We start from the raw sequence: 19,975 nt of genomic DNA on the forward strand, positions 1-19,975 counted from the left end.
GAACCGGTTCTCCAGTTTGTTGCCTGAGGCCAAATTGGTGCCAGACATGTGACGTGATATCACTCAGGCACCCCCCAGTCATTTCGTGGCGCTTTGGAGATGCATTGTGTCTTAAATCTGATTGAGCTATAGGCCTGATGTTCTCACTTTTGTCTCCATGACGCCTAAGGGATCTCGAAAGAGAGTGAAGACCAGCCCTTCCGGCGGGGATTCACCGGCTACACCTAGTGATGGCCGAGACCGTTCAGACTCCCAGTCGCGAGGACCTAATGCAGTATGATTTCGAGATCGGTATAATCGTTTACTTAGTTATCTTTACTGATTCTCTGCTGTTCAAATAGAGCTGGTATCCTGGAACCTGGGCATCCGTCGCAAGAGTCCCCAAAGCAGCTCCAGTTACCGAGGTTGCCCGTGAAAGCATTTCAGCCGCCAAATCTGTAGCTTCGACGGTCACAAAGTCGTCAGCTTCTCTTCTTGAAACCCCTTCAAAGAGCCGAAACCCTTCCATTCAGCTTACGCGAAAAGCGGGCGTATCGACCAGATCCCTGCCCGCTGACGCTACTACAACCCGGGTCAACATTGCATCCGATGGTTCGGCTTCCACGACGGCCATCGACGATAGCGGAGATCCCGGGCATGTGAAACCAGCAACCTCCGATAAAGAAGTCTCCGGTAATCCCGATACCAAATCCCAAGAGGAGCCAACCAAAGAGCAGGAGACTTCCCCTACCGCGGATCCTAGCACGTCGCATGTTGGATCTGCAGAGGGCCCTGAGCTGTCTGCTGGCTGGCTTTCATGGATATATGGACAGTCTGCTGCTAGTAAGGGTACTGCAAGTGGTCCGGAATCCGCAGAAACCGCGGAGCGCCAGTCAGCTGATCAAACAGCAGAGCAGGGTGCTCAACTTGCCGTGAAGGAGCCGACGCAGGAAGCAGAAGCAGACCTGGAACCGGAGCAGACAGAAGATACTACTGAAGTTACACCCGCGGCGCAAAAGCGATCGTGGCTTCAGATGTGGTACGGTTCGAACACATTAAACAAGCAAGAAGAGCCGTCATCTGCAACCCCTGCGGCTTTACCCCCGGCGAATGATAACATCGCCGACGACCAGAACACAACCATGGCGCCAAAAGATCTACCAGAGGATCCAAGAGAGCCGAACGGTGGGTCCCAGACCCCCGTCACAACTACAAGATCATCCGGCTGGTCATTCTGGTCGAAAGATCCAAACAAAGATAGCCTCTCGGATAAATTGCAAGAAGGCGAAGCAATCGAGGCATCAAGAGAACCGAATCCACCGTCGAAAACCAACACGCTCGAGCCAGACACCGATGCAAATATAAAAATTACCCAGCAGGGCAGCATCAAAGTCAAGCCGCCGAAGGACAACCGTCTCAAGGATGAACCCATGTCCATTACCGACATACCATCTGTCGAACCTCGGCCCGCCGACACAACAGCCTCAAAACAATTACAAAGGGTCCTCCCAAACCAAGTCCTGCCCAATTTCCAAGAAACCTACGCATTCGAGGAATCACCCTCGATCCTGCAGAGTCTTGGCCGACTCCTGCATTATGGCAAGGGTCAGAATATCCAACATGTGAGCAGGGTCAAAGAACCGCTCCGTGTTAAACGTGCGCTAGCGATCGGTGTGCATGGATACTTCCCAGCGCCTTTTATTCGCAGCGTCCTTGGACAGCCAACGGGGACCTCCATCCGGTTCTCCAATATGGCAGCAGATGCGATTCGGAAATACACAGAGAGCCATGGCTACACCTGCGAAATCGAAAAGATCGCCCTGGAAGGCGAAGGCCGCATCACGGAGCGCGTTGATCTCCTCTGGAAACTGCTGCTCAATTGGATGGATGAGATTCGCAAGGCTGATTTCGTCATGATCGCATGCCACAGTCAAGGCGTGCCAGTGGGAATCATGCTGGTTGCCAAACTCATACAGTTCGGCTGTCTGGATGCTAAACGAGTCGGCATCTGCGCCATGGCTGGAGTGAACCTTGGGCCTTTCCCGGATTATCGCTCGCGGTGGATCAGCGGGTCTGCTGGAGAGCTGTTCGAGTTTGCGTTGCCTTTCAGCAAAGTCTCAAAAGAATACGAGGCTGCTCTGAAATGTGCTCTGGACTTCGGTGTCCGCATCTCTTACATTGGAAGTATTGACGATCAACTTGTTTCTCTGGAAGTGCGTATATTCCCCCACTGGTGAAAATCCACCAAATGGCTAATAATCCCTGCAGTCTTCGCTCTTCTCCCCCATCGTCCATCCTTACGTCTACCGCGCCGTCTTCGTCGATGGCCGCGTCCACGCCCCCAGCTTGTAAGCACCGACACACTCCACTCTCAATCAAAGATACTAACAAGCGCCAGCTTATCCCATCTAGTCGGATTCACCCTCAAGCTCCGCAACCTCGGCATCTCAGATCACGGTCTCATCCGCGAACTCAGCACCCCACTAGCAGGCAGTCTATACAGCGGAGAAGGTCATTCGCGCCTGTACGACGACGAAGCCGTCTACTCGTATGTACCACAAAACATCGAATTACCCAGAAACAAACTGACCAACTAACCCCGCTCCCAGAATGGCCATCGAATTCGCCCTAGAGACCTCTTCCATCCCGGACTCAACCCTCAGCATCAAGCGCGCCACCAGCTCAACAACCCCAAACCCGTACATTCTCCCCTTTGCAATGCGCGGCCTGCTGGAAGAGGAGTACGTGCGGCGCGAGCTGCACAGCGAGATGATGGAGTTACTCCGGCAGTTTGATGACTGGAAGCCGTCCAGCAAGGTTTTGAAGGATGTCAAGTTCCGACTAGAGGGCATCCGATCCAAGCTCTAGATGCCGTCGGGATCTGGCGGCAGTATGCTTATTCTGGGCTCGGGGGTTTGCTTTTAGAGGATTTCTTTTCTTTTTTGGCTAAAGGCTCGGAAATACACGTTCTCTTGCTTCTAAGTAGGTATATTTTCTTCTGCCCGTATATAGAATACAAGGAAATGCACGACATGGCCGCTTTGTGTATGCTCTGCTCTGCTCTGCTCTTGCCAGTCTTGGAATGGAAATGTAAGCTAAGATTGTTTCCGTGTTCGCACAGCTCGCTCGCCTGGGAAATGGACCTCGGGAACGCCGCAAAATGGTGCAAAGAACGCCAGTGACTCTTAATGCTGGAACAAAATAACAATAAGTGGAGAAGTCGTAAGTGAAAGAAAGAGAAAGCGTCATAAAATGCAAAGGAAAAAAAAGCAGGCTTCGTGCCTGGTAAAGAAAAACGCCGGACAAGAAAAGAATAACAATGGCCCTAGACGGGAGGTGCCATGGGAAACGCCGTTTTATATGCACCCTCGATTTCGTCTAGAGGTAGTTAGCAAGAATGCACAGGAACCAGAACGAAAACGAAGTAAAAGAAAAACTAACCTCTCATCCCATCCAAAGCCTCAAACGCAAGTGAGTAATTCGACACAGCGGCAATAATCCTCTCCAGTCCCTGCCTCAGCTCCTCGATAAGCTGGCCGGTGGAGTCACCGCCACGCTCGTTCCCCGCGTCAGGAGAAAGCTGCTTCGCCACGCGCGCCTTGTAGTAGATCATGAACATGGCGTAGCTGCTCTGCATGAGACAGCAGGCGAAGGAGGGCATAGTTCGCGGCAGAGGTTGGCGTCGTTGGCGGGCGTCGGAGAGAGGCTGCGGGACAGGCAGGCTGTGGAACATGCGGGAGATGACGAGAGCGGCTTCCAGGCAGATTTTTGCGGACTGCTGCGTGCTGTAGGGGAAGCCGGAGGCGAAGGGGTATTGCGTGTACTGCGGTGCGTAGTGGGTCATGTCGGGGTGGATGTCGGAGGAGGTGGAGGAGTCAGAGGGCGTCATGTATTCGGATGAGGCGGCTCGTTGGAAGGTGTCGAGGTTGCTGCAGGTGCAGGAGATGTTATGGATGCCGGGGGGTTTGGGGAGTGGGGAGTTGGGGTTGTTTTGGTTTGCAGCGGTTAAGTCGCAATGTCTTTTTAGGAAGATTGGGATGTCGGAGAAGGCGCGGAAGCGGTGCGTTTTTATTTGGGCACTGGAAGTTGTTAGTGGCGTTGGAGTGTGGGATGTATGTGCGTGTCTGGCGCGAACCTGGATAGTTTGATTCGGGCGATTGACCGAATGGTTTGGGCTGTGATGGATTCATTGTGATCTCCAAAGTCTGAGGACTGGGGCACCAGGGGGAGTAGTTCCACCTGGGCAAGCACAGAGCTGGTCCATGAATCGAGTTGCTGCATTCTTTCGAACATATAGTACATCCCGGATTGAGATGCAAGGCATTTGTTCAGATCTCCTATGAACTGGGTTGCTGATACGAGTACTTGTTGGGCCTGTATCAAAATGGACCAACCCTGATATTTATTAGCAAATAGAAGATCATTGAGACGTTCGAGTACAAACCTCGGTGTCTGAAGCAAATGACGGATATGGAGTCGTAAACTGAGGATCATTAATGACAATAGCGGGCATCTATATCTCATTAGACTCAATCACGTTGAAAAAAGGTGGTAGTACTTACTGTCGTGCTCACAATTGACCCTTGAATCACACAGTAATACTAGAACACAATCAGATAGGAAATCAAAGATTCAAGCACGAGGACATACCGTCATCCACCAGGCTCTCCGTCTAGCCTCTGCGAACTCATCATTTACCACCTGAGCATGCAGCGACTTATCCAAAGCAATAGCCAGTGCCTGACCAGCGCGATACCGCATCTTGAGCAGATTGCCGCGCTGAGAATACTCATAAACCGAGAGCACCAATAAAGCCAACAAACTCTCATAATCCACCGGCGTCTGCGAGTGGAACCGCTCCCTTCCAACAAAAGGCCGCGTCGCAGACAACGCCTGACCAGGATCGGTAGACGACAGATCGAGATCACACTCCGCCTCGATAGTCGAATTGGCGAGTTGCGCAAAGCTATGGGCGTAGGTTCTGCGCTGCAAAATGGACGCCGCAGAGGCAGGGTCGAGATCACTCGGATGCGGGATCAAAGCCAGAACAGCGGAGATGGCCAGACTGAGTGGCGAACGGGGGCGGTACATCATCATGGGCTCAGATGAATCGGAGCATGGAACTGGGCAGTTTAACGGGCGATCCCGGCATGGTGGTGATGCTCGTGGCGGCAGAATGGGGAAATAATTGTGAATAAAGTCATAATAGGCGTTCAGTCTGGGAGTGTCAGCTTGCCGTATAGGATGGAGGCGTTGGGGGGCTGACTTACATTTCTGCTTCGCTTCCGTAGGTCCGGACGAAAGACTGGGTGCTGTTTAGTGATGGCGGTATTGGGGGTACCTGCATGTGCGACTCGTTTCCGTCGCCAGTGAAAAAGCCCTGGAATATGGGCATTTCGGATTGGAAATCTAGATGCCGCAGCCCCGCGCCAGGTAGGGAGAGTTCGTCAATTTGATGGAACATCCCCGGTTCTGTATGTAGTCAGTATATAAGGATGTTCTATGGCATGGCCGTAAGTAGATACGTACGTTCTTCGAATTCCGGGGAGGGTACAGCGGCATAAGGATCATCTGTCTGTTCCCTTTCGGGTGATAAGGAAGATTTCTCCTTCTTCTTTCGAGGACCGCCTCTCTTGCTGGGTAAATAAGAACATTCTTTGTCTTTGTTCACACACTAAGGCGAACCGTTAGTTGGAACGGTCAATTTCAAACATATCAAGCATATAGCGGTGACTAACGTTGGAACATGGCATTTGACCGCCACATCGTGTTCTCGAAGCCCGACTAGAAACACGGTTAGCGGGGAGTACAAGATAAGTTATACCCTACATATGTATATATAGTTACATATAGATACATATGTCGAATTACTTGTGTATAAGCGGGATTTGCTCACCAAGGTAAACAAGCAACCTTAACTGGGGGTTTGGCAAACTTCTTGCGAACCGGTCGAGGCGTTTGGTTATAATCGTTGAAAGAGTCCATGGCGAATCACCAGGAAGTAGACATATGGGGACTCCGCAAATAATCTCCAGAACCATTCACTCGGGTCTGCAAACAAAATCGAGGAGATTCCTCCAGATTAGATGAGTCCGAAAGAAAAGGATATAGAAAGTGTGTGATTTGCTTGATCGCCCAAATCCCGAGCCGTGGAGTTTCGGGATTTGCTTTTGGGTGTGACTGTTTAACCCCGAATTGGAGATAGATTTGTCAAAATGGGCTCATATAACGTATAAGGTCGATATGTATGAGTTCAAAGGTGTAGGTTATAAGTGATTGAGTTATTCCATTTCGAAGGTTCCCCAGTTTAATTTGTTTTTCTTCATTTCCAAGGATCAGGAATATTTCGGATGAAGTTCGGATGGTACGATCATTACAATATGGTACCCGAATCACCAGTTGGTTGCTCTATCGGCTACATATTATGTCTATATGTATTTGGCGATTTGCCTCTATTGCCTCTACCAAGTCCTGATAATTTTACCCTTTAAATTAGGCTATTTACCGGGCTACAAGACCTAGCTACCTATACAATCGGAAAAAAGTCGGAATGACTACCAAGGTATCAAATCCACAGTGGACCAGTCATTTCTAACGTTCAACAAAAAGTACTGGTAATTTGGTCCGATGGACCTCCAACCTCCCGTTCATTGGTAGATCTGCATTGTATATTTTTTTTACTATTACTAAATCCAGACTAGCATGACATCCACAGAAAGGGATGTCTAGTGTGATATTGTGATATGCATACAATTCACAATGACGATTAGAGTATCTGAAATGGTCACTTTTCTCCAAAATTTAAAGTTAAGCATGGCTCTTTGCGAGGATCTTAATCCCAGCCACATGCCGAACACTATCCCACACGCTATCGGGGACCTTCACGGGAAGCTTATGACCCTTCAATTGCTGGTCGATCAACCACATTCCAACCACGAATTCCTCACGCATCAAGAGCCCGATGTTTTGATGATCCACCAGATTCCACACTTGTTCCAAAATGGTCGTCGGCAGCCGACTGCGGCTCCATATCTCCCGAACCACCAGGTTTAACACCATATCCGAGGCATGAGGTGGCCATTTCCCGGTCCCACTTGGACCTGATTCCCCACCGTTGGTGCCGACAGGGATGAGGAGCCCTTTATTAGAGGCCCACACGCCTTCATATCGTTTGCGCTCTTTCTCCGTTACCTCCCTTCGCCAGCGCTTACGGTCTCCCTCGTGGTGTTTGTGAGGGTGTTTGTTGAGAGGATTTCTGTGTTTGTTGCGGTGGTGCGAATCGGGTTTCGGTACGCTGCGAAGTGTCTGGGGCATGCCCTTGGGTGGGCTGGGGGTCCTGGATAGATCACCCTTGGGCGAATGTGCCAGGTGTAAAATGGATCGTGCCCGGCGTCGCTGGGGAGGGAGCGGCGGCGGGACCTTGATCGATGGAGATGCTCGAGCGGATGCCAGGGATGAGGCGACAATTGCGTTGGAAAGGGATTCCTCACTCATCCCTCCGGATTCATCCATGATGCTGGGGGCACTGGTTGCGTGCGATTGGCCCGATGTGGACATCGCGCTAGGCGTAGAAGGCCGTAAGGGTGTGGTGGCGACTCCATGGTTTCTGGTAGACCCTCGGGAAGGAGGTAACCGTGGAGGAAGTCTGGGTTTCGACTCATCCGGTGGCATAGAAGAATTCCGAGACCCCGAGGGATGAGGACTTGAGCCTCGACTGTGATCTTCCGTAGTTCTAGACTGTTGGGATGGAGAACGCCCGTAACTAGGCAGGTCCCGGTGGTCGAGATCATCCTCCCGTAGCATGCGATCCAGGGGGCTATAGTTCCCCTGGTTTGAGTGAACAGGGGTTGGTGATGGTAGCTCTCGCCTTTCTGGTGGAGGGGGTACCCGGCTGGCACTTCGCACTGCCCCAAGTCTGGCAGCCGAAGCCGGAGGAGCCGGATCCCGCCTAGGGGATCTTGAAGCTGCTAGCCGAGCGGCTATTTCTGAAGTCGACGAGAGAGACGAAGCCGAAGGTCGCCCTCTCAAACTGATAGTGCTAGCTGAAGGGGAAAGTGATCCTGTTGTTAATCTCCCGATCTTGTCCCTAACGGAGCCCACTTCAGGACCAAGGTCGGATCCGGTCCGCTGACGACCAATCGGATGATCCCCACGACTTGCCATTGCGGCAGCACTTGCAGCAGACGATTTCTGTACACTTGGTGATGGATCTCTGGAGTGTCGGAAGGCTAGCGTGGCACCTTGTAAGGCGGCATCATTGCGGGACACACCTAACCGCCGTTGGTTTGCGGAATTAGGGATACCATTCATGGAGAAGGTTCGACACCAGTGTACAATATGTACAAATGCGGGCCTTTAGACGTTGATCATGAGTGGTTTATTATTTTGTTTTCGTTTTGTCTTTTTTTTTTCGTTGGAGATTGGGAGAAAGAAGTGATGACGGTCAGAAAAGTCCGTGCACTGCGACCGCATAGCACGTTTTCCCCCTGTCTCTCTCTCTCCACATTATTATACACTGGTCAGCATGGAGATTTTCTATGTGAGTCACATCAGTGTATCTTCAGTTTGTATATATTTTGTGTGACCCAATACTTGAACTTATTCAGTATAAAACTACTCCGTACTCGTATTAACCTTGGAAAACCCAAATCCTTATTAGCCGAACTGGGGTCCCCGGGGTAATTGGCGTCTAATTGCAAGAGCCAATCGGTTTCACTTTCTCCGCAATTTGAGAATCACCTGCTTTTTCCCCCTCATTGTTTTTGCTGTATTGCTGTATTGCTGTATTGCTGCACTGCTGTACTGCTGCAGGCACTATTTGGGGAATGCCATAGTCTCACTCGAACTTCTTAAGAGTCATGCTCTCGGGCAAAGACAATAGCGAGGATCCAATTCCTGCCCGAGAGATCAGCGTCGAACGCCAAGAGACGGATGATCAGAACGGGGAGGAACTGGGCACAGAACTGGGTGCAGGGCATATTCAATGCTCCGTGTGTAGCAGTACCTTTCGACGACCAGAGCATCTGAAACGTCACCTGCGAAGTCATACAAAGGAGAAACCCTTCGAATGTGCCCAGTGCGGCCGGCACTTTTCGAGGACGTATGCGACTAGGAATCTCCCGGGTTGAACCATATTGACACATCACAGTGATACCCTCCACCGACATGAAATCAGTCATCATACACCGGGCAACGAAGGGAAAGACCGCACTCATAGAATTACCGTCAAGACATTCCGTGCCTGCTTTAGTTGTGCAACGGCTCGAGTACGATGCAGCGGCGGCATACCATGCGGACGGTGCGACACTCGCTCGCTCGAATGCCATTATCCCACACAGAGGCGATCCAAAGCGAAAGCCTTGAGAGATTCGACTATGCAAGTCGAGAAGACTGATAATCATAAGCCTATGCATCGAGATTCAAATGTTGACTCTCACCTGAGCCAATTTTCTATAAACAGACCAAGCGGGACCGCATCGTCGTCCAAGCCTTCGCTTAGTTCACTCTCTACCGACAGTGATCAGGCGAAGTCAATTCTGCAGAATACGCAGGGGACGATTATACAGCCCTCGGATTCTCATAATTATGTACCGAACACAACTCAAGGACCGCCTGCAGCAGAATTGCCATTGGGCGTCTACCCTGGAGATGTCAATGAGACGTATGATGGCTCGAATTCTAGTGCCCCTAAATTTTCCATTGATTCATCCAACCTTGGCTCTGAAATGCGAGATTTACAACCAGAGATGGCCAACACAGCTGTTGACATCGACATGACGATGTCAAATGATCCAGAGGTGTCCCTGCACTTCGATCCTACTCTTTTCGATCAATCAATGCTTTCTACTATCAACTGGCTTCCTAACGAATTCCTCTCCACGGCCACTATCAGCCAGCCACAACTGACCGCTGTTTCTTCACAATATGACCAATCTTTCGGTCCAGGTCCATATTTCTCGCGCACAGCTTGGCAACCACCGGTTGTTCAAGCTGGGCAGATTAGTCCTTTACATCCAGAACCAGTATCTCAATCACCCTCTGTGCATGTACCGTTGGGAAACATGGAAAGCCCTAATCAATATCCACATGCTTTAAGCGAGACTTCTCCTCATACTGAGTCAGTGGGCTCTGCCAAACGATCAGCGGATTATTATGTTGATGGCGCCGGATCCAGACTTCCAAAATATAGAAAGAAACATCCACCTTGGTCCAGAACATCCGCAGAACCGGTCGATGCTGGAAGACACATGCTCCTTGAAGACAGTGAGCACCGCTTTGAGTTTCCCATCATCTCCGAACTTCAAACAGATCAGATATCAAAAGATGTAGTACGATTCGCCCAGCGTATCGAGCCCTCCGCCTACGACAAGATCTATCGGCATTTCCTCTCGTTATGTCGCCACGAGAATCCATTTTTTGAAGTCTTCGAATCAGACGGATTTCCTACCCTGGATGAATGCAATTGGTTTATTGCCTTTTTCTTCGACTCTTTCCAGGCCGTTTACCCGGTTCTGCATCTTCCGACCTTTGATCCAAATTCATGCCACTGGCTCTTAACATTGTCTATAGTAGCAGTTGGCTGCCATGTTGCACATATGCCCGAGATGGAACAATGCACAAATGCTCTCCACGAGTTGATTCGGCGGGGTATCTATGTCGAGGTATAACATCCTTTCTATCGTCAGTTTTGATCCATCTAACAAGTCGCAGAAGGAAAAGAGTCGCCCAGGCCGGACTTCTCTCGAAATGATACAAGCTATGCTGTTCAATTGCATTGGGCTCTTCCATAGTAGAAACGAGCGAGACAAATCATCGGCCTTGAGCTGCTTCGGTGACTTGGTAACGCTCATGAACACTTCGCGGTTATTGGCACCGCAGCAAATCCTCTTCGATGGGGCGTCGCAGGACGCGGCTTGGCTATTCTGGATGCAAGATGAAGTTAAGAGGCGCACTGGCTATTGCATTTGGGTAAGTTTTGTTTGGAAACATAGGTTGCTCACTGTCTGACGATTCTCTAGCTCCTGGACTGTACTCTTGCCTACTACTTCGATGACAAACCATTATTGTCATTAGACGATGGACAAGCTGCGCTACCCGCTCATGAGAAGCTGTGGCAAGCATCTTCGGCAGATATATGGAAGCCACTGTGGGAGAAGTCACCTGGTAATTCTCATCCAGTCCTAAGTATCGGACCTCGACTAACTTGAGCAGTCAATGAATCCTTATACGACGCAGTCCACATCCTCTACATAGAGAAACGACTAGTCTCCGGCATCGGAGAATTTAGCCACATCCTACTCATCCACGCTCTCTATCACCGAATGTGGGAAGTAGGGGACTACTTTCGCCGACCGCTATCATTCTGGAACCCGACGGCCAAAAAGCAATCCCGCGAAACCGCCATTCCCACCGGCTCAGTCTGGCTGCCAGGAATCCCCTCCTACTCCAAATGGCGCAACAGCGCCTGCGACTGCCTTGACATTCTCCATTGGACCGCAAACAGCACAATAGCTAAAGCCGCCGGCCTGGAGCACCCAACCGTCCTCCACCTGCACGCCGCCCGACTCTTCCTCCTCGCCCCATTCCGCGAAATACGATCCCTCGCCACAGCTCTCGCGACCGAAAAGCTGCGCTTCAGCAAACGCCACCAATCTCTCGAGTGGCAGTACATCTGGCGCTGGATGAAACACGACCAATACAAAGCCCGGCTGTCGATCATCCACGCCGGCGTAACCCTCTGGCACGTCCGCCGCTACTCCACGAATGCCTTCCACGAGCCGCTTGCAGCGTTCATTGCTGTCCTGACGCTGTGGGCGTATGGATCTTGTCACGCGCATACATCGCACGAGTCGAGTCCGCATTCCCAGGCTCGTGCCGAACCCCTACATGAGCCGAGTTTCATTCATTTGGACCGGCCGTGCGATGATGAGCTGGTGCAGCTTTTTGTGAGGGAGGGCCATGTCATGAGGGGCAACGTTACTGGTGTTGGTGATATTTGTGGGGCTGAGGGGCCTGAGAGGGTCTTGCGAGTTGGGTGTGAGATTCTGGCGGGCTTGGATGCGTGGAGTATCTCGAAGAAGTTCATCGCGATCTTGACCAGGCTTGCTGATTTGAGTTCGTGTAACTCGTCTTGGGAACAGAATACCAGGCGTGGGTCGGACCATGTTTGATGTGCGAGCTGTTGTGTAGCAATTATGTACATGCCGAGGTCCTTTCTTATATTGTATACTAGTCTTGGGCGCATTGGCTTTTTCGCTCGCTATATACCCCCGTGGATTGAAGTCTAATTGAAGTCTATATCGTGATTGAACTTGGACTATCTGTATTTAGGCGCAATACAAACGACCTGTTATGTACAAAATATTGGATTGGAAAGACCAGTGTGCCTAGCTCTGGATGTTGTACTCCGTACAGATTCCCCACATAGGCTTTATCTTATCGGCAGTGCAGCCTAAAATCATCTCTAAGGTCAAGTCCATATCCAAACTTCCTACTTTTCCCTCTTTAAACTCCTTTTCAATTTTTCTAATGGATTCAGACGAGATAGTAGCCCCAGAACCTCCGCAGGAGGAAGAGGACCTGAACGCAAAGTAAATACAGCCTATCTATCAAACTACAAATCTATAACTAACGCGATTGCCAGATACCCCAACAGACCTCATAATCGAGCCCCAACCTTTCCCTTTCACGATTTGTACCTCAGTCTCTTCAACCCTCTAAACGAGCTTAAGAAAAAGCCAGGAGGTCCCGCCCCAGCCCGTCGAAAACTGGGCCCGCACGGCAAAGGCGCCACAAGTCTCAACCCATACGAGCGCCGCCGCGATGTAATCGTACGCTTTATTTCGCGCTGGCGGAACGAAGTCGGCGACGACATCTACCCAGCTCTTCGATTAATTCTGCCCGACAAGGACCGCGATCGACCCATGTACGGCGTCAAAGAGAAGGGCATCGGGAAGATGCTAGTCAAGATAATGAAGATCAACAAGGAATCGGAAGACGGGTACAATCTATTGAACTGGAAGCTTCCGGGCCAGAGCGCGGCGACGCGCATGGCTGGTGATTTTGCCGGACGGTGTTTCGATGTTCTTTCCAAGCGGCCGATGCGCACCGAGCCTGGGGACATGACGATCGACGAGGTCAACGAGAAGCTGGATAGGCTGTCTGCTGCGTCGAAGGAGGATGAACAGCTGTCCATTATGACGGAGTTCTACCGCCGTATGAATCCTGAAGAGCTGCTGTGGCTTATTCGCATCATCCTTCGGCAGATGAAGGTTGGGGCAACGGAACGGACGCTCTTTGATGTTTGGCATCCCGATGCTGAGAGCCTGTACAGCATATCTAGTAGTCTGCGCCGGGTGTGTTGGGAGCTTCATGATCCGAATATTCGGCTTGAGGGCGAAGAGCGTGGTGTCGCGCTGATGCAATGCTTTCAGCCGCAGCTGGCTCAATTCCAGATGCATTCGTTTGAAAAGATCATTGCTCGTTTGAAGCCAACAGAAGACGATAATGTTTTCTGGATCGAGGAAAAGCTGGACGGTGAACGTATGCAGCTCCATATGGTGCCCGATGACTCAATAGATGGTGGTCGGAGGTTTGGGTTCTGGTCACGCAAAGCCAAAGACTACACCTATCTCTATGGAAATGGGATCCACGACGAGAACAGTGCCTTGACGAGACATCTCAAAGATGCGTTCGTCGACGGGGTGCAAAGCATTATCCTCGACGGCGAGATGATTACTTGGGATCCCGAACAAGATTCCATCGTCCCCTTCGGCACGCTCAAGACTGCAGCCCTGGCCGCACAGCGCAATCCCTTCTCAACTGATCATCGGCCCTTGTACCGTGTGTTTGATATCTTGCATCTCAATGGTCGCGATCTGACAAAGTATACGCTTCGTGATCGTCGTAACGCCATGAGCAAGACTATCAGACCCGTTCATCGCCGTTTCGAAGTTCACCCTTACGAGGAGGCAACCACCACCACAGAAGTTGAAGCCGCTCTGCGGAAGGTTGTCGCTGAGGCTTCTGAAGGTCTTGTATTGAAAAATCCACGCTCTCCATACCGATTGAACGAGCGCCACGATGACTGGATGAAAGTAAAGCCGGAATACATGACTGAGTTCGGAGAGTCTCTCGATGTCGTTGTAATAGGTGGATATTATGGCTCTGGGCACCGAGGAGGCGCCCTATCCAGTTTTCTATGCGGGCTGCGAGTCGACGATAATTCCACAGGGCCAGAATCCATGAAATGCTGGTCCTTTTGCAAGGTCGGCGGCGGCTTCACCGCGGCCGACTACCAGGAGGTTCGCCATCATACTGATGGGAAGTGGAAGGAGTGGGACGTGAAACGACCTCCGACTACCTATATCGAACTAGCCGGTGGAGATGCCCAGATCGAGAGTCCAGACATGTGGATCAAGCCATCGGACTCAATAGTACTGTGTGTGAAAGCTGCTTCGGTGGCAGTGAGTGAAACGTTCCGCATGGGCCTGACATTGCGTTTCCCGCGCTTCAAGAAGCTGCGCAAGGACAAGGACTGGAAAAACGCTCTCTCGGTCCAGGGATTCCTGGATCTCAAGTCTAATGCCGAGCAAGAGCACCGGGAAAAGGAATTCTCTGTTGATAATTCCCGGAAGAAACGAGTCAAGAGGACCACTAAGAAACCGCTCACCATTGCTGGGCATGACGAGAACGTCGGCACCCAGTATATTGGACCATCTGGGCATGTGTTCGATGAACTGAATTTCTTCATAATGACTGAATCGACTATCCCAGAAAAGAAGACAAAACCTCAGCTAGAGCAACTTGTGAAAGCCAACGGCGGTAAAATCTATCAGACCAACACGGCAGCAGCAGATACGCTCTGCGTTGCGGAGCGGAGTAAGCTTCCTAAATTCATACGAGCCATCACAAAACCCAATCTAACATCTCTACAGAGACGGTCAAGGTGGCTTCGCTGCTAAAAAGGGGCGAGGAGAACATCATCCGTCCATCCTGGCTAATTGACTGCGTCAAGCAAAACGAAAAGGACGCCGGAATGCCCGACTTTCTCCTTCCATTCGAGCCTAGGTATGTCTTGAGCCAGAGTTGGTTTACGAAAGCTAACATTCATGCCTCTCGCTCATAGACACATGTTTTTCATAATGGAAGACAGGGAAGAAGAAATCACGGCAAATGTCGACAAATTCTCCGACAGCTATGCTCGCGATACAACCGCAGACGAGCTCAAAGATGTATGAAACCCCCAACGCGAGAAAACACGATGGCCACTAACAACCCGCCTACAGATATTAAAACAAATGGCCGACTCCAACAAGTCCGACCACACTCCCGACCCATGGACCTTCCAAAAAATAGAATCCCGTATCCAGGACAGAGTCAACGCCGGCTACACAGCACCCTGCGGCTGGCTATTCCGAGGCCTAACAATACTCTTCCACTCCCAGTCAGAGTCAGAGGAAAGAAAGAAAAATGACCTCCGCCTTCGCCTCGCCCAAAACACAGCCCGATTCGCAGGCGCCGGAAGCGCCTCTTCGCTAGAAAACGCAAGCATCACACATGTAGTACTCGACCCGAGCACTGTGCTGTATTCTGCAGAGATATCATCTCTTCGGACAACTCTTGCTGCTAGACCCGGGCTCAAAATCCCGCATCTCGTCAGCGTCGACTGGATAGAAGAGTGCTGGGCAAACGGCACTTTACTGGACGAGGAGCGGTTTCAGGTTCGGCGGTGATATGCAGGATGATCATTTCTTAGTATAACGTATTTGGGCGTTAGAACCTGCAGCATCTTTATGCAAGCCATGCTTTTTTGGGTTACTGTTTTGTTTTTTATTTTGTTTTTTCAATACAATAGTTTCTTATCTTTCTTCCTGACGACCCTGAGACCTGTCATCGGAACAGGCGGATCAGACTACCACTTTAACTATTGAACAAGTCACGGTTTGCGGAGTAAGACGCACCAGTTGATTGTCCCGGCATAGTGATCTAGTGATCCTTCGGGACAACCAGTGGGATCGTAAGCAACTGTTGGTTGAAAGACCTATCGCGCAACCAAACTGCATTCTAAGGTTTTCATTGGCTATAATCGCTATCCCATGATAGAACAGTCTCGACCTCTTAGATGCCTGCGCCATGCAGACGCGGGGATGATCGCACGCTCACCTTCCCCTCAGTTCATTTGCCCCTTCAGCTTATTGGCCCCTTGCAACTCGATGTCCCAACTCTACTATATACTATATATGTCTCAAATACCCAGTTTAGCTCACTGCCTTGGGTGACCGGCATGACATGGGCGTCGATATCCCAAAGCAAACCTAGGTAATTAGTTTTCTAACTTGATCAGACAGATTATCATATGACTGCTCATCGTACCCCAACGTCATATTCTGGTTCCTCGAATGCCTACTTCACTGCACTGCTTTGGGTGACCGATAGGCTTCGATATCATAGATCATAGACCCGTGCATGTTGAGGGGTACCATGGACGATTATATGACGATCTTGAACAGTCATAGGTGTCATTGTCTTAATTCTTAAAGGCATTGCCTTTGCACTGATCGCCTGTCTATGGGACTCGGGGACACATAATCAGAAAGTACATTCCGAGCGGGCTTTATAAATGTACTTACTCTCTGGTTATGCGCTCCTTGGTTCCCATTGGCAAAGTATATCTACAAGTATTACACAACAGTTTGTTTGATTACAATATAAATACGAACTTTGGCTTGTTTGAGTTTATGGTTTTTATTTGATTTAAATAGATATCTTGAGTGATCGGAAGATCTAATAGGAAAAGAAGAAAAACAGCCCTCCGGCTCGGGGTATGTAACAGAAGAGAGAGAATGTAGTGTCAATCAGGACACGGACCTAGTCCAACGCCGCGCTTTAAATAACCAAAAAGAAAAAAAGAAAATATTCATGAAACCGTGAGCCAGTCATCTAGGGCCTTGCTCACTAGGCTGGAATGCCAACCCATCGGGATGGGACGGTGTTGTTGTCATCTCCGTCCTCATATTGTCCCGATAGGCGGTAGTTGTTTTTGCGTGCGGGCAGCCAGCTTCGCGCACGGGTAGGGATATCTTCGCGGAGTTTGCCGCTGCGGCGCATGTTCATCTCAAGAACCACCACGCGAAGGAAGTCGCTGTTCTCTCGAATCTCGCGCGAGCGAGACATCGGCGGAACCTCCGGATCGAACGTGATGAATTTCTGATCGCGGCTTGCGATGTGGAAGTGGTTGCGCCGATTTCCACGGCTGCTGGCCCGACGATATGTCTGCATTTGGATCGAGACCGGAGAGGCACCCGAAGCCATTTGCTTATCGTGAGGGTGGTCGTGATAGACATACATCTCGGCTGGTGATATCGAAGTCGGATTCAGATATCGTCGCAATGCTGGAGAGGGTGTTTCTTGCATTGGCAGCGGGCGGCGATCATCGGTCGTCTCTGGGGCAATGGTGAAGAGGGATCGGGTGAGAAAATCCTCTGGCTGGACGGAAGGCGTGGCAAATGTCGAGACAGATTGGGCAGCAGATTTGATGGCCCGTAATGAGGCCGTAAGATTGGACTTGAAGGTAGATCCTAGACGTCCAAATGAAGCAGATCGTTTTGTCGGCGTTGAGTCCGAGGTGACGTGCTCGTTTTCGTACTTGATTTCGATGACTTCACAATCATCCAGTTCCGTTGGAAGCAAAGGGTGGTCCAAGGCACATTCCTCGCAGTGCGAGTATCGAGGTTGCCGTCTCTCCGGGGTAGTCCGGTGACTGAGAGGGGTCGTCGGAGGCGAGGATATACTAGAAGGCGACGCTAGACCATGAACTAAAGAGGGCGTCGATTCGCTTGATGTCGACCTCACGGAAGGTGGGGACTCATGCTCGTGATGATTGCCGAGAATTTTATCGTGGTCTTCGGGTGGGCTAAGGAGGAAATCAAGAGGAGAGTAGATGGACCCGTCGAGGAAGTGATCTTCTTTCGGTTTGAGATCTTCCTGCAGCATCCGCCTGAAGTCCTCTTCGTGATTACCACGAGGGAGTTTCCGAGGTCTGCGTGTGTTCCGGCTTCGTCGGGGTGGGATGGCAGTCGCATCTAGCATCGAGCTGAATGACGTAGGGATGTGGCGTTCGTTAGATGAACTTGAAGAGGACCGACGAGATGATTCCGATGTTTTAGATGAGGTGCGGGAACGATTTTCCCGGCGCATTGACATGGTTCGTGAGCCACGCTTTGGGGGGATGACCACTGGTGTGGTGTTTATCGAGCCGCGGGTCTCGGGCTTTGCAGCGGGGCAATAAAGCCCAGAAGGATGCGGCGTGAATGCCTTCATCCCCTGATCAAAGGGCTTCTCTGGCGGTGCCGAGGTGAAGAGGAATGTTCGAGGGACCATCATAGTGAAGACTGTTTGACCAATTCACAGTTGCTAGCGAGGCCTTGACCGGACGAAGCACTCTGGTCGAGTGTCTGAACGAGATACATGGATAAAGGAAAAAATCGTAGAATGTGAGATATCTCCCGTCCTGATAATCAGACGGGAGGGACCGGCAGCCAATCCGAGAATATATGTTGGCCCAAAGAGATGCAAGGTAAGCGGATAGGGCCGTGAGACAAGGGTATGCAGGCACACGACTAGATAAGGTGATAAAGGTAGGCGATAAGGTAAAAGGTTGACGAGGAGGGTGTATGTAAGGTATGAAGAGGATAGTGAATAAATAAGGAGCAAGGAAGATAGATGAAATAAAGAGAAGGAGGTTGAAGTTAATTAAAGGGTCAAAAGGGAGGAAGAGGAAGAGTGGAAGAGGTGGTGATCTCAGATAAGCCCGTATTGGGCAGGTAAAGGCTGAGAAATCATGGGGGGGAAAATGCAGGACAGGTAATTTATTTTAACGTTGCATTGATTGGGTGTGGAAGAACAATGCCGTCTTCCGGTACCTCTATTGTCACGGTAATTTTGACAATTCCCATTACTCATGGAACATTCCGCCGGTGGAGTCCGGGACACTGTGGGTTTTTTTTATGTGGTTTTTTTCAATTCCCTTTTTCAACTATTTTTAAATTATATGAAACATATGATAAACAAACATACAATGTATACAACGTACATTTAGACATATAATTATAAGGAAATCATATACTAAATATCTACGTCACCTGGGCATAATTTAATATAATCAATGACTCACATGCACTTTCAGCCACAACAGATCACATAGTGTTGAATAGAGTGGGCCCGTTAAGGTTGATTTTAGTGCGGTGTCGGCAGATGCACACCGGTCTCCCCCAGAATCGAAACAGAAAATTGAGAGAAAAAAAAGAGGGTCATTTCTTGAACTATCGTATGATTCCGAGTTCGTTTTTTATTTTCTTATCTATGTATGTATGAGTGAGATTACCCAAAAAAGCAATGATAAACATAATCCGTGTCAGTTTGATAGATCGACAGGAACCCCAACGGGGCTCCCTGGTTCCTCCGATTGAAATAATCAAAAACAAATAAAAACAATTGATTAGGAGCGGGTGGCTGCAGAAGTCCTAAAAAGTCAAGTCGAAGAGACGAGACGTGGCTAGTGGAGAGCGCCTTAAGCGAGCATAATTGCGGTGAACCCCCTATTCCTCCCTACCCTAGTCATATAGTGGCTTTGTTTGTGGCTATTTGTTTGTTTTATTTGTGTAAAATCACGTTTCTCATTACCAATCGGGTTATTCTCGACTACTATATAGCACGGAACACCGAGTACTCCGCACATTTTGGGATATTTAGGTCAAGGAATTTATAATTTACATATGAGCCCATTTAGATGTTTTCATACAATAATTACGTACATGAATGTAACTACCCGTACAGATAGCTAATTACAGATGTAAATGTATATTGTGGGAGAACATTTAAGCTCACGGCGATCTAAACAAAATCTTTTTAAAACTTTAAAGGTAATCTTATATTTGATGTGTGTGTTTTTGTTTTGTTTTTTTTTTAAGAGAAAAAAAATTCTTTTTTCTTGACT

At 49.8% G+C, this 19,975-nt stretch overlaps 8 protein-coding genes across 8 annotated transcripts; 4 read left to right on the plus strand and 4 right to left on the minus strand.

The window, feature by feature from the left end:
- Window positions 1-157: 157 nt before the first annotated feature.
- Window positions 158-2,847, plus strand: N7529_002724 (uncharacterized protein; the record flags this gene model as incomplete). The annotated part of the gene is made up of 5 exons (XM_057238252.1): window positions 158-274; window positions 342-2,192; window positions 2,248-2,327; window positions 2,378-2,527; window positions 2,589-2,847. 5 exons carry the CDS (start codon window positions 158-160, stop codon window positions 2,845-2,847), a joined length of 2,457 nt encoding a protein of 818 aa, XP_057100863.1.
- Window positions 2,848-3,304: 457 nt separating this feature from the next.
- N7529_002725 (uncharacterized protein) lies at window positions 3,305-5,964 on the minus strand (the record flags this gene model as incomplete). Its single annotated transcript, XM_057238253.1, has 10 exons — window positions 3,305-3,357; window positions 3,421-4,058; window positions 4,115-4,374; window positions 4,424-4,492; window positions 4,542-4,580; window positions 4,630-5,197; window positions 5,250-5,451; window positions 5,509-5,653; window positions 5,718-5,763; window positions 5,876-5,964. 10 exons carry the CDS (start codon window positions 5,962-5,964, stop codon window positions 3,305-3,307), a joined length of 2,109 nt encoding a protein of 702 aa, XP_057100864.1.
- An 822-nt stretch (window positions 5,965-6,786) lies between these two features.
- On the minus strand, window positions 6,787-8,289 carry irs4 (the record flags this gene model as incomplete). Its single annotated transcript, XM_057238254.1, has 1 exon — window positions 6,787-8,289. The coding sequence occupies one exon, from the start codon at window positions 8,287-8,289 to the stop codon at window positions 6,787-6,789; it is 1,503 nt and encodes a 500-aa protein (XP_057100865.1).
- A 539-nt stretch (window positions 8,290-8,828) lies between these two features.
- Window positions 8,829-9,305, minus strand: N7529_002727 (uncharacterized protein; the record flags this gene model as incomplete). The annotated part of the gene is made up of 1 exon (XM_057238255.1): window positions 8,829-9,305. One exon carries the CDS (start codon window positions 9,303-9,305, stop codon window positions 8,829-8,831), a length of 477 nt encoding a protein of 158 aa, XP_057100866.1.
- Window positions 9,306-9,353: 48 nt separating this feature from the next.
- On the plus strand, window positions 9,354-10,646 carry N7529_002728 (uncharacterized protein; the record flags this gene model as incomplete). Its single annotated transcript, XM_057238256.1, has 1 exon — window positions 9,354-10,646. One exon carries the CDS (start codon window positions 9,354-9,356, stop codon window positions 10,644-10,646), a length of 1,293 nt encoding a protein of 430 aa, XP_057100867.1.
- Window positions 10,647-11,300: 654 nt separating this feature from the next.
- On the plus strand, window positions 11,301-12,149 carry N7529_002729 (uncharacterized protein; the record flags this gene model as incomplete). The annotated part of the gene is made up of 1 exon (XM_057238257.1): window positions 11,301-12,149. One exon carries the CDS (start codon window positions 11,301-11,303, stop codon window positions 12,147-12,149), a length of 849 nt encoding a protein of 282 aa, XP_057100868.1.
- A 358-nt stretch (window positions 12,150-12,507) lies between these two features.
- On the plus strand, window positions 12,508-15,713 carry N7529_002730 (DNA ligase (ATP) DNL4; the record flags this gene model as incomplete). Its single annotated transcript, XM_057238258.1, has 5 exons — window positions 12,508-12,569; window positions 12,683-14,859; window positions 14,916-15,048; window positions 15,107-15,212; window positions 15,267-15,713. The coding sequence occupies 5 exons, from the start codon at window positions 12,508-12,510 to the stop codon at window positions 15,711-15,713; spliced, it is 2,925 nt and encodes a 974-aa protein (XP_057100869.1).
- A 1,222-nt stretch (window positions 15,714-16,935) lies between these two features.
- On the minus strand, window positions 16,936-18,363 carry N7529_002731 (uncharacterized protein; the record flags this gene model as incomplete). Its single annotated transcript, XM_057238259.1, has 1 exon — window positions 16,936-18,363. One exon carries the CDS (start codon window positions 18,361-18,363, stop codon window positions 16,936-16,938), a length of 1,428 nt encoding a protein of 475 aa, XP_057100870.1.
- Window positions 18,364-19,975: the final 1,612 nt, after the last annotated feature.

The sequence above is a fragment of the Penicillium soppii genome, assembly GCF_028829465.1.
Source record: "Penicillium soppii strain IBT 18220 chromosome Unknown utg000003l, whole genome shotgun sequence".
In the NCBI taxonomy this organism is placed as follows: domain Eukaryota; kingdom Fungi; phylum Ascomycota; class Eurotiomycetes; order Eurotiales; family Aspergillaceae; genus Penicillium; species Penicillium soppii.